Source organism: Impatiens glandulifera, chromosome 5 (assembly GCF_907164915.1).
Source record: "Impatiens glandulifera chromosome 5, dImpGla2.1, whole genome shotgun sequence".
In the NCBI taxonomy this organism is placed as follows: Eukaryota; Viridiplantae; Streptophyta; class Magnoliopsida; order Ericales; family Balsaminaceae; genus Impatiens; species Impatiens glandulifera.
Window position 1 is genome coordinate 32,400,252 of NC_061866.1, and position 14,298 is coordinate 32,414,549.

Here is a 14,298-nt window from a genome sequence, read left to right on the forward strand (position 1 = left end):
AAATAAGTTTTGTTTTTACATAGATCGAAAAAAAGAATGAGATCGAAAAAGAGATAAAATATTCTTAGATCTACTTAATGAAATGAACATTTTCAAGTTGATTCAATGACTTTGAGCTTTTATTTATTTAAATTGTTTTTACTATGAATGTTTTCTACTTAAGTTGAAATTAGTTTTGTTTTTACATAGATCTTAGTAATAAAATGTCACAAATTTTATTAACAAAGTTGATGAATGTAGGGTGTCACACTTTGAATGTATGTGTCACGCTAAATGTCACAAATTTTATTAACATATATTTACTAGCATAAAGCTTTAGACTTAGATACTTGTAATTGTTTTAGGCAATAAACGAATTTCTCCATGCCTCTTTAAAACTACAAATTAAACAGGATAAATAATTTTAAAAATGAGTGATTTTAAAACAAATTTTAATTTCATACATGTTTATGTGATAAAACAATTATTAAATGTTATAACCCATTGTATTTATTTATTTTTGTTTGTGTATGTAGGAATAATGACTCCAAATTCAAGAGTTGTGAAAGCATCAAATGCCATGAGAAATTTGGGTGTTAGCGAGGAGAAAATAATGTTTGTGTTGGAAAAACTTTTGAAATTATATGATAAAAATTGGCAACTTATTGAGGAAGACAACTATAGAGTACTCGCAGATGCTATATTTGAGCGAGATGAAACGCCGGTCTGTCTCTTTTCTTTTTTTTTTCCCGATAATTGATTAATTAACTTTTCTCTTATTATTATTCTTTTATTTTTAACAGAAAGACGATGGACCTAATGTTAAAAAGTCGTGTCTAAAGAAGGAAGAAATCGAAGATGTCTTGTTCTGTACTAATAAATTTCCGCGAAACAACCGTGGTTATATTAGTAAACGCCATTTTGGTGCAACTACATCATCGACAATTAGAAACAAAGGAAAACAACCTTCAATAACACTTGAAGGTATGTGTGATGGAAGTATATAATTTCATATTTTCCATGTTTAATATATCTAATATTGTCCATGTGAAAAATAATATGTTATACATTAGAAACACTATTAACATTGATTAGTTACATTGAACAGATAAAAAGACTTCTTCAAAATTTGTCAACAGTGCTGAGATTTGTGAAAAAGGAAATGTTTCACAAAGTATAGAGAAAAGTCATGACATTTCAAAAGGGCAAGAAGCAGTTGTCATTACACTAGTAAACGAGATTAATGATGAACCTCCTCCAACATTTCGTTATATTTCGAAGAATGTGATATATGACAAAGCTTATGTAAATTTTTCATTGGCCCGAATTGATGTTAATAGTAATAGCTGTGCAACTTGTCACGGTAATTGTGTATCATCCTTTCCACCCTGTGAATGTGCCCGAGAGACTCGTGGTGATTTTGCATACAACGTGGATGGCATTGTAAAAGAGGACTTCATAGACCAATGTATCTCTATGAACCGCTTTCCAGAAAAGCACAACAAATTTTACTGTAAGGGGGACTGTCCGCTTGAAAAATTGAGAAATGATGCAAATTTGGAAGATTGTCAATGTAGAGGACATTTAATAAAGAAGTTCATTAAAGAATGTTGGTGGAAATGCGGATGCAATAAGCAATGTGGGAATCGGGTCGTGCAACGAGGTATAAATATAAATTTACAAGTTTTTATGACACCTGAAGTTGGTAAAGGATGGGGTCTTCGAACCCTACAAGACCTTCCAAAGGGTACTTTTGTTTGTGAATATGTTGGTGAGATATTAACAAACGCTGAGTTATACGAGCGAGTGTTGGCCAAGAAAGATGGTGAAGTGCATACCTATCCTGTTCTACTTGACGCTGATTGGGGCTCAGAAGGTGTCTTAAAAGATGAAGAAGCTCTATGCTTGGATGCTACTTATTATGGAAACATTGCAAGGTTTATTAATCATAGGTAAGTTAAGGAATTTAATTAATCTCAAATTTAATTTTGTGAAATTTTATTGTTAATGTTTATTTATTTATTGTGTTAGGTGTTTTGATTCCAATTTGCTTGAAATACCAGTGGAGGTGGAGACTCCAGATCATCATTATTATCATGTAAATATTTGTGGAATTTTTGTTCAACATTTTCACATAAATGAGTCATTATAATAGATCCATTATATTATCTCTAGTATCTCCTATCTTTTTCTCTTTTTTAATAAGTTATTTTATATCACAATGTGCATTTGATTACCATTCATAATCTCCCATTTTGTACAGCTTGCATTTTTTACCTCAAGAGAAGTGAAAGCAATGGAAGAATTAAATTGGGTAAGTAGTGTTATCCTATGGTTATTTAGTCTAATACATATGAATAGAATTTTTAATTAGTTCATTTAGATTTTGATTTAATCACATAAAAAGTAGACATGTTACCAAGTGTTCAAGACATTTTTAATTAGTTCATTTATAATATCTTGGAGAGTTTGATTATAAAACTGTTATTATCAAATATATATCTTGATATGACCTACATAAACATGCCTGATTTCCTCAAGAATTCTTGTCAACCAAACCTCATGACAAGTAGAACCAACAATATTAATGGACTCAGCTTTTGTAGATGATAATGAGACTATTGGTTGCATTTTGAAAGACCATAATCTGCTCTACACACAAAAATAGATGTGTTTTTCTTGTCATTTAAGTATTTCATTCTTGTAGAACACCATTAGATTCATTGTCCCTCTAAGTTATCTCAATATTCTTTTTCTATTGCTGCAAGATTGGATTATGTTGTCCTTTCCATAAATATGTTAATGAGATTGCCAACAAACACATGATGGTTGGTCTTGCTTTTCTTTTGAGCCTTCTTCCTTTTCTAGCTTGCTTTCAGGAAGGATGAGATTTACAAAAGAGTTACTCTTATACATTCTTTAACATTTATAACATTTAGATAGAAACTAGTAAATTAACTTAGTTTTTCAATTCTTTTCAAATAAAGTAGTTTTTCAACAATTAACTTTTTACTATTGATCATTAGTTATTCTTATTGGATTATCTATTGATGTCAAAAAGACTACATGTGTAATTATTCTTATTAATATTTATATCATTTAGATAAAATTGAGTAAATGTTGAATTTACATCCAACCTTGGAATTGAAATGACAATTACAACTCTAATTGCTACATTTGTAAATAAATTTGTGTAGTCTATTCCATTTTTTGAGATTTCGCTAAAGCTTTAATTTCTACATCATAATACTCTTTCATTCTTTTTTTTTTTACTTTATAAAGTGGAAACTAGATAAATTTATTAGTCTTCTTTTATTTATTCTTCCTTAATATATCATCTCTAGAAAACAGTAAAAAAATTCGACATCACGATTCAAAGTATAGATTGTTGTAACAAAACTGTTTTTTTACAGGATTATGGGATTGACTTTGATGACCACGAGCATCCGGTCAAGGCCTTTAATTGTCGTTGTGGCAGCAAATCTTGTCGGAATATCAAACCTAAGAGAAGTAAGTTTTATATTTTGTTTTTTTAATATAATTATCTGATTTTAAACAACAAAAAAGTTAACATGTCGTGATTTTGTAAATTAGTTCTTTCTGTTCGATCTCGTAATAATGGTGTATTACTTTAGTTAGTATGAATTGTTACCTTTAACATCTATGGTAGTCTATTCTTTATATATAACAATACTTTAGTTTTGATTATGATTATCATAATAGAATTGTTAACATTTAAAATAAACTTCATACCTTAAGTTGTCAACACCATAGTGTCAATTTTTTGTTTGTTTTTGAATAGAATCTTCCAGATCTAAATCTAGGAGATGAAGCAATGCCTCTAAACTCCATGATGCTACAATTTCAAGGTATCAATGTATTGTTATTTTATTTAATTATTTTGTAACTAAAATCTTTGTTTTTTGACAATAATTTTTGTTGCTCTCTTTCAGTCATCAGCCACAATGTTGAATGTGCTTCACCATAAGGATCTTAAACTGAATGGAGGATAGTAAGATTGGTTATTGGATTAATGTAGTTTCGAGTCAACTTCTTAGAATTTCTATTATTTCTATCTATGATTGGTTATGGAATTAAAATTTTATTTTAGACTGCTTAATTTGTCAAGTATGTTTTTGTTTGTAACTTTGATGATTAAATATTGTTTTTATTTGTGGCTATGAATAGGCCAATTTGGGGATATTTGTTTTGGATATAATTGAGAAATTATCAATGTATTTTTTCAAAAAACAGATTTTTGTCAAATATTTCAAAGACCCATTGTTTAGATAGAGATGGTTTTATCATTTATGAGCTCACTGATGAGATTGAAATATTGAAACTTTTTTTCTCTCTTAGAGAGCTTTTCTCTTTGTGGCAATTTGTTTATATTTACTCACAAGAGATGGGTCTTAGGTCTTCGATGTTGGTAGTGCATAGTCTGAATTTTTAATCGACTTGTAAGGTTGTTTCTAATTTGGACAGTAAAAATTTTGAACTTCCAAGTAAATGATCTCTTATAATCAGCTCATAAATTTTGTGAATTTCTTACTATTTTAACTATATATGTTGTAATTTATTTTTATCGTTTAAGATTTCTCAAACAATCATGCTTTTAATAATTGTCCAATATGTTTGGTAATAATCTTTTCATTGAATTTTAGATTTTTGTTTGACTATTTACATGTTTTTAGATACTTTTTTAATTTGTTTGTAAATTATTAGTTTTATGTGCAACTCTTTTCCTTATTTTCAAATGTGTAACTCTTTCCAATTTTAAAATAGATAAACATTGAACACTTTAAAAAAAATTGTTGAACAAACAATGTCTAACACTTCGCCAATAGAAGAAAAATGGGGTTAAGTGACTTCTATCTAGTCCTTTTTGTTAAGTGGCTTGGTAGCGGGAAATGTAGTTTAGTGTAGATTCTCCTTATTCCTAATATCTGGGGCTATTTAATTACATAGAAACTTCTTCACCTTGCACACGGGTTCAAGGGCCCTATCTTGTATCCTAACTTGGTCGTGAAAAGATAAGATAAAATAAGATGGGTGGGTCTTACAAAGGTATTTTGTGTTGAGAATGAATTTACAATATTATAAATATGGTATATTCATGCATGTTACACAATCTTGGTACAATGAAGAAGTATATTCAACAACAAAAAAAACTATATCTTTTTGTGTATGATTTTGATATTAGGAAATAAGATTAACATAAAAAGAGAGTAGATCTTTCGTTATGGAAATATAATTAGAAAATATGGTAATAATATTTTGGAAGCTCTATGAGAGATTTAAACAAGGTATTGATATTGACCTAATTGGAGGCTTATTTAAAGGTGCAATCAGACACTTTAGAAATTTAAGTTTTTGCCTTGAGAGCATAACTTACTTGTGAGTTGTGTGTGAGATTTCATTATGAGAGAATCATTGTAATATTTCCATAAAAATCTTGATAATAAAGTTGAGAGACTCTTCTGCTTCGAAAGTGGATGTAGGTCTGTTTTGGCCGAACCATTATAGATATTGTGTATGCGTTCTTTAGTTTGCTTTCTTTTATTTCGCAATTGTTCGATGTTGTTATTATTCTTGTATTAAGGGACACTTCATCTCCTGGTATCCCAACATTTTGTTGGATGAGTTGGTAAAATTTTTGACATATTTACCAAGAGAATGAAAGCAAATCGGATGTTTGATATGTTTTCAAAACTAAATAAAATTTTAAAGGTACACTAAAAAATATAGTTGTAACTAAAGAGGGGTAGTAAAAATGAAATTGATTTTAATAAATATTTTTACTTCTTGTCATGAGTGTTGTGATCTTAAAATTATTTGTTGCTCCATTAACTTCAAAAAGATGATTAAAACTAAATTGAAGTTAACAATGCATTTCTTAATGACATTTTTGAATATATATATATATATATATATATATATATATATATATATATATATATATATATATATATATATATATATATATATATATATATATATATATATATATAATTACTAAATAGGTTTAAATGTGATTTTAAAAACAAAATTTATAAGTTAAATAAAATTCTATAAGGACTCAAACAAGTTTCATACAAAATATCATCAAATCCCAATCAAATGATTTAAAAAACAAATTGACTATGATAACTGCTTATATATTAAACATTTTGATCCAAATCTTATTTATTTATGTTGATGATATATTGTAAAAATTGATATTAAGTAAATTTTAAATCCTTAACAGTTTCATATTTTGGAGTTGTAATTTTTTTTGTTGGTCTCGAAATTACACATGTTGTCAATGTTATCAATGTTATAAATGTAAATCAAAATAATATATTCTGGATTTTATTGAATAAGTTGTTAACCTACTAAAACACTCATGGTTTGAAGTATTTCAAGAAAAATTACATAAATCTATTCCTAACTACTCTAAAACGTGTTCGAATTGATAAAGACAAGCCTGAACGAAGAAACAAAGAAGAAATCGGAACAACCCAAATTTTGGATTTACAACTTCTGAATCGTATATGTTATAATAAATATTTAGAACTTAAATAAAGCTATACAACAACTAATAATAGACTATAACATGATATCAAAAAACAAACTCACAAAAGGGTTATATTGAAAATTAAAAGTTACAATAATAATGGTGCTACAACGGGACGTGAAAAATATCTAATACCTTTCACGAGGAATTCCTAAGCCAAGCTCGAGCTCCAAACAAGCTCTAACTAAAAAAATAGAAAAACTTACCAGCCTTAAAACTCAATTGATGGCGGACGTTGGAATTTTTAAGGTTACTATATAATAAATAATTGTGCAAATGTCATATTTAATATAATTATGTGTGTATTTGTCATGAATATAAAATGAGGATACCTAAGTGGCATTTCTAATTTTATGAAGGGGCTGAATTACAAATAACCTAACTATAATAATTAACTTAATGTTAGTTATATGTAACGGTAATGGTCCCATTTGAAGTACGGCTAATTCTCCTTTGTTTCCCCATCAACAGAGAGATAAATCTATTGCCGTTCCATATAAAGAAAGTCCGAAGAAGGAAAGAGATTAAAGAAACATTCAATCCATGCAAAGTCTAAGAAAGAGAAGATTCATGATTCATCAAATTAAGGCACTCTTCCGTCGCATTTCAGATTTTAATTTCTCACATATTAAATTATGATCTAATTAGGATAATTCTAACCACTATTGGTATCAGAGCCATCCTAATTTAATTATGTGAATAAATTTTAAATCGGAAAGATATATATATATATATATTTATCTTTTAATATATATTCTAAATAAATAATTTAATAATGTTGTCTATCATTAAGATATCATTAAGATTGACGATAGATTTATGATATATTTGAATTATCTATTTGACTAGTTATTATTATTAAGATAAGATCCTTAGATTTAGGGATATTTAAATTCATAGGAATGTCAGGGTCAAAAGGGTGTACAAGATTTGGCTATCGATTTCTATAAGCAGCTTATGGGTACAAGAAAGCAACATCAAAGTCACCTAAATACCTTGTATCAGATTATTGATAGGAAAATTTTATCAGAAGATAGTCGCGAGTTGATAAGGGTTGTCACGAGGGTTGAGGTTAAAGAAGCACTGTTTAGTATTGATGGGAATAAAAGCCCGGGTCTTGATGGGTTTAATGCACAGTTCTTAAAAGACAATTGGTCAGTTGTGGGTAAAGACGTTACTGATGGGGTTCTGGAGTTTTTCAAGAATAGAAAGATGTTAAAGCAATGGAATACATCGGTCCTAACCTTGATCCCCAAAACTGCGGTACCCGAGAAAGTACAAGATTTCAGACCAATTTCCCACTGCAATTTGATTTATAAAATCATTTCAAAAATCATTTCTAAACGATTTAAAAATGTCATAGGAAAAATTATAAATCTTAACCAATCTGCATTCATCCCCGGTAGGACAATCCCTCATAATATTCTTCTCATGCAGAGCCTTTTAAAAGGCTACGAGAATAAGAAAATATCCCCGAGAGTTGCTTTCAAAATAGATATCAAGAAAGCTTTCGACTCTATTAGATGGGAAGCCATTCGAGACTTTCTGATTGTATCTGCTTTTCCTATGATTTTTATTGATTGGATTATGCAGTGCGTTTCTTCATCCTGCTTTGTTGTTAACGTCAATGGAGTCCACAGAGGCTATTTCAAGGGTGAAAACAGGGTAAGGCAAGGGGACTCCCTCTCTTATTACCTTTTTGTAGCTATCATGGCGATCTTTGAGAGCATCTTCGCTATATTCCGAAAGAATCATCCATACATCTTTCACACATTCTGTGAGGTAGAGGAGGTAACCCATTTATGCTTTGCTGATGATTTGTTCATTCTAGCACACGCAGACATTGATTCCATTAAAACTATTAGGGTTGCACTAATGTTCTTTTATGAGGTTACATGTTTAACTATTAATGAAAGCAAAAGTGTGGCATTTTATGGAGGCGTGAATGACGAAACGAAGCAAGACATCTTCAACATCATGGGTATCAAGGAAGGCAGTTTTCCCATAAGGTACTTAGGAATTCCGTTAACCATGAAGCAGATCGAGATCTCACACTGCAAGCCACTGATTGAAAATGTAAAAAATACGATATCTGGCTGGGCAGCGAAAAAACTTTCTTATGCAGGGAGGATCGAACTTATCAAAACCGTGGTCATGGGCATAGTTGGCTACTGGGCGCATCAAATGGTCATTCCGAAGAAGGTAATGAAGGAGCTCGATACACTGATGAGGAACTTTATCTGGGCAATAGCGGAAGAGGAGGAAAAAAAGTCAAATGGACCGCTCTCTACAAACCGAAGGACGAGGGAGGCATCAGTTTGAAGAACTATATCGAGTGGAACAAGGCTTTCACCTTCAAGCATTTGTGGGCTTATAGCGCAATCAGGAGTCACTATGGATCAAATGGGTGCATACGAGGTTTATGAAATACGAAACCAGCATCTGGACCTGCAAAATTCATGAAGGTATGAGCTGGTCTTTAAAAAAGATTCTTAAACTAAGAAGCGATATTGCAGATCTTTATGACATCCGGCTAGGGGACGGGAAAAGAACTCTATTCTAGCACGACCCCTGGTTCGAAAACCAGCCTATCATCCACAAGGAGGAGTTTCAAAATACCCGCATCAGAAGGGACTGCACAGAAGCGAAAATCAGAGACATTAAAGACGGGAATTGGGACTCACTCCTAAGAAGAAATTCAGGACAGAGGATACTTGATCATATAAGTAACATACAACTACACGACAAACCGGATATTCATGAATGGAAAGCTAGGACAATGGAAAGCTGATCTTGAAGAAAATATTAGAGGTAACACGGGAAAAAGCACAGAAAGTAGAATGGGCTCCTCTTGTAGGGTCAACTAAGATTATCCCTAGACACTAGTTCATCCCATGGCTCGCCTTTTGGGAAAGACTCAGCACTCGCGATCGTATAAGCAAGTATATGAGTATCCCGGACACGAACTGTCTTCTATGTAGAGGAAATGAAGAAACCATAGATCACCTATTCGGGAGCTGCTATATTGCTTCAGAGCTTTGGGACATATTCAATAAAAGCCTGGACCTGATCAGTTTCCCGATCGAATGGAATGAAATCAAAGATGTAGCACTACTCAAAACCAAGAGAAATAGATTTGCAACAAGCGTGTTCAAGTGCGGCTTTGGAGTAGTGGTGTATAACATTTGAAAAGAACAGAATGCAAGGGTATATGGAAGAACCCGCAGGAGCGTTGAAGAGTTATGGAAAGATATTGTATCGGATTGCAGCGCCCTCGCGGGAACGTGGACAAGAATTCCAAGCACGGAGCAGAACTGGAATATCTGTAGGACTGGAATTTACCGTTTTTTAAACTCACTAGAATTGAAAGTATTGTAATAAGATAATTCATTTATGTTTTTAGTTTTTTAGTTTTTCATCAGAATGTTACGACTTCAAAATCATTTTAGGCCTGTCTAGAATGATCTCTTAAACTCGTGGTTTTTTCCCCATTTTTGGGAATTTTTAATGAAATGACGCTAAGTCGTTTTTTCCCCCAAAAAAATCACAGGAATGAATGTATGAGCTACAAAATTCATGAAGTTATGAGCTGCTCTCTAAAAAAGATTCTTAAAGTAAGAAGCGATATTGCAGATCTTTATGACATTCGACTAGGGGACGGGAAAGACACTCTATTCTGACACGACCCCTAGTTCGAAAACCAGCCTATCATCCACAAAGATGAGTTTCAAAATACTCGCATCAGAAGGGACTACACAAAAGCGAAAATTAGAGACATTAAAGACGGGAATTGGGACTCACATTTGAGAAGAAATCCAGAAGGATAGAGGATACTTGATCATATAAGTAACATACAACTACACGACAAAGCGAATATTCATGAATTGAAAGCTAAGGACAATGGGAAGCTGGTATTGATGAAAATATAGGAGGTAACATGAAAAAAAACACAGAAAGTAGAATGGGCTCCTCTTGTATGGTCAACAAAGATTATCCTTAGACACCAGTTCATCATATGACTCGCCTTCTAAGAAAGACTCAGTACTCGTGATCGTATTAGCAAGTATATGAGCATCCCAGACACGAATTGTCTTCTATGTAGAGAAAATGAAGAAACTATAGATCACCTATTCGGGAGCTGCTGTATTGCTTCAGAGCTTTGGGACAGATTTTATAAAAGCCTGGAGCTGATCAGTTTCCCGAGCGAATGGAATGAAATTAAAGATTCAGCACTACTCAAGCCAAGGGAAATAGATTTGCAACAAGCGTGTTCAAGTGCAGCTTTGGAGTAGTGGTGTATAATATTTGGCAAAAACGGAATGCAAGGGTATATGGCAGAACCCGCAAGAGCGTTGAAGATTTATGGAAAGATATTGTATCGGATTGCAGCGCCCTCGCGGGAACGTGGAAAAGAATTTCAAGCACGGAGAATAACTGGAATATCTGTAGGAACTGGAATTTACCATTTTTTAAACTCACTAGAATTGAAAGCATTGTAATTAGATAATTCATTTACGTTTTTAGCTTTTTAGCTTTTATTCAGAAAGTTACGACTTCAAAATCATTCTAGGCCTGTTTAGAATGATATCTTAAACTCGTGATTTTTTTTCCCATTTTTGGGAATTTTTAATAAAGTCGTTTTTCCCAAAAAAAACTCACAGGAATGATATATACATTTATAGATAATTTCAAAGCATGTTAGTCGGATTATATATATATATATATATATATGCTTGAATTATTTATAAATGATTTAAAAGCATGTTATCAATTAATTTGAATACGATAATATAAAGATTTATCATGTTATCGTAGATTTATGGATATTTACATTCTTTTTCGTTAAGTTCCTAAATTTATGGATATTTAGACTCTCTTGTTAATTATTAAGTATCGTTAAAGAGGAACAATTATATATCATCAAGATTGACTTCTATTTTGAAACCGATGAATATGATATCTTTTCTAAATTAATTATTTATTTTAATCCCGTGCAATGAGCATATCTACGCATTTTTAGAAATAAGTTAGTTGGCTTGGAATTATTTTAAAATTATAATTACGGTGCAAAAAATGAGTGTATATAAAATGCCACTTTTGGACAAAGTTTGAAAATAAATATAAATTTTGGAAAATGCATGTCCAAGCTTGATAAATATACACTACCTATTCATCAATTTAAGAAAGCAATAAAAGGGCGGAGACATAAAATCTCACGATCCACGCAACATGTCGTATGATTTAGATCTTGGAGGGTGTTCCTCTAATCTTACCCATGAAGTATGGTGGACTTAGTTTTTAACTCTAACCAAGGTTTGTTCAACTTTTGACCCGACTATAGTTAGTTTTTTAACTACGGCTAAGGTGTGACTAGTAATGCAAGTGTTTGACTCAAATTGGAATATTTAGACATCGCAAAACACTGCAAGTGGCTGTGTCCATGTGTGGGTGGATGCCCTATGTGTATATATTAATGTTGTTAGATATCTTGTTTTGAATAACAGAAAATATATATACATATGATGTTACAAATAAATTAAATAAAATTAAATATATGAATAATGAAATCATCAATTGAGATGTTGATTCGATGCATGTGTTAGACACATTTCCCTTAAAACAGTTCCATCGTCTCCCGTTTGTGCTGGAGTTTATCGTAGATGGTTGTCTCCTAGGGTACAACAAATCCAGTAGTGATTCTGCACTGAAATCACTACTCGTCGAACTTGATCAGCGTACCTGAACTATCACAGGGTTTCAACGGAAATATAAGCAAAGAAATCGATAAAACACTCACAAAAAAAAGAAGAGGGCTTTTGGAATTCTAAAGTGAGAAAATATAAGATGATAGGGTTGCTTTTTTGGGGAAAAGATGATAGGGTTGTTTGAGATTAGAGATGAATGGTTTTTTATTGTTGAAAAGTTAAACATTCAGAAAAATAAAATCAACCATTATCTTTGATCAAACAGCTAACCTTGATTGCTTCTTCATTGCCTTTTATATTTTTTCTTCATTAGAAAATACACATGATTTTCTAAATTGCTAATAATTCTCTTGCGTTTAAGCACAGATTTGGACCATCACCAAAGCAAAGGTATGTCTTAATTTTAATCTATTTTATACATTTAGGTTTATTTTGATTAAGTTTATTCCATAATCATTTAAATATATTTATAACTTTCTACTTATGTATAATGTTTTCTTGTTATAGATCGAAAAAAATGAGATAGAAAAAGAGAATAAAAATATTCTTAGATTTACTTAATGAAATGAATATTTTCAAGTTGATTCAATGACTTTGAGCTTTTATTTATTTAAATTGTACTTACTATGAATGTTTTCTACTCAAATTTGAAATTAGTTTTGTTTTTACATAGATCTCAGTATTTTTACCCTACAAGTATGACCCAGTGGAAAATGTCGATCTAAGAGTCTAAAATATCACAAATTTTATTAACAAATTTGTACGAATGTAGGGTGTCACACTTTGAATGTATGTGTCAGGCTAAATGTCACAAATTATATTATCAGATATTTACTAACATAAAAGTTTAGACTTAGATACTTGTAATTGGTTTAGACAATAAACGGATTTCTCCATGCCTATTTAAAACTACAAATAAATAGGATAAATAATTTAAAAAATGAGCGGTTTTAAAAAAAAATTTAAATTCATACATGTTTATGTGATAAAAACAATTATTAAATGTTATAACCCATTGTATTTCTTAATTTTTGTTTGTGCATGTAGGAATAATGACTCCAAATTCAAGAGTGTTGAAAGCATCACATGCCATGAGAGATTTGGGTGTTAGCGAGGAGAAAACAATGTCTGTGTTGTAAAAACTTTTGAAATTATAAGATAAAAATTGGCAACTTATTCAGGAAGACAACTATAGAGTACTCGCAGATGATATAATTGAGCGAGATGAAACGCTGGTCTGTCTCTTTTCTTTTTTTTCCGATAATTGATTAATTTATTTTTCCGTTATTATTATTCTTTCATTTTTAACAGAAAGACGATAGACCTATGGTTAAGAAGTCGTGTCTAAAGAAGGAAGAAACAAATGATGTCTTGTTCTGTACTAATAATTTTCCACGAAACAACCATGGTAATATTAGTAAATGCCATTTTGGTGCAACTACATCATCGACAATTATAAACAAAGGAAAACAACCTTCAATAACACAAAGGTATGTGTGATGGAAGTGAATAATTTCATATTTTTCATGTTTAATCTATCTAATATTGTCCATGTGAAAAATAATATTTTATACGTATTGACATTGATTTGTTACATTGTCCAGATAAAAAAATTGTTCAAAATTTGTCAATCGTGCTGAGATTTGCGAAAAAGGAAATGTTTCAGAAAGTATAGAGAAAAGACATGACATTTCAAAAGGGCAAGAAGCAGTTCTCATTACACTAGAAAACGAGATTAACAATGAACCTCCTCCAACATTTCATTATATTTCGAAGAATGTGATAAATGACAAAGCTTATGTAAATTTTTCATTGGCCCGAATTGATGATAATAGTAATAACTGTGCAACTTGTCACGGTAACTGTGTATCGTCTTTTCCACCATGTGAATGTGCCGGATGGAATTGTAAAAGAGGACTTTATAGACCAATGGATCGCTATGGATCACTTTCCAGAAAAGCACAACAAGTTTTACTTTAAGGAGGACTGTCCGCTTGAAAAATTGAAAAATGATGCCAATTTGCAAGATTGTCAATGTAGAGGACATTAAATAAAGAA

General features: G+C 31.2%; 1 protein-coding gene across 1 annotated transcript; it reads left to right on the plus strand.

The window, feature by feature from the left end:
• Positions 1-520: 520 nt before the first annotated feature.
• Positions 521-14,220, plus strand: LOC124939225 (histone-lysine N-methyltransferase SUVR4-like). Its single transcript, XM_047479726.1, has 11 exons — positions 521-703; positions 783-963; positions 1,088-1,931; positions 2,011-2,077; positions 2,243-2,293; positions 3,393-3,505; positions 12,607-12,630; positions 13,288-13,312; positions 13,422-13,475; positions 13,552-13,648; positions 13,895-14,220. Exons 1-11 carry the CDS (start codon positions 521-523, stop codon positions 14,218-14,220), a joined length of 1,965 nt encoding a protein of 654 aa, XP_047335682.1.
• The last annotated feature ends 78 nt before the right edge of the window (positions 14,221-14,298 follow it).

Excerpts from the sequence above, each read along its gene's own strand:
- LOC124939225 (XM_047479726.1), top strand. The coding sequence starts at position 521 with ATGACTCCAAATTCAAGAGTTGTGAAAGCATCAAATGCCATGAGAAAT. Across the intron at positions 13,476-13,551 it reads TTGAGCGAGATGAAACGCTG|AAAGACGATAGACCTATGGT; the intron begins GTCTGTCTCTTT and ends CATTTTTAACAG. Across the intron at positions 13,649-13,894 it reads TTTTCCACGAAACAACCATG|GAAATGTTTCAGAAAGTATA; the intron begins GTAATATTAGTA and ends TTTGCGAAAAAG.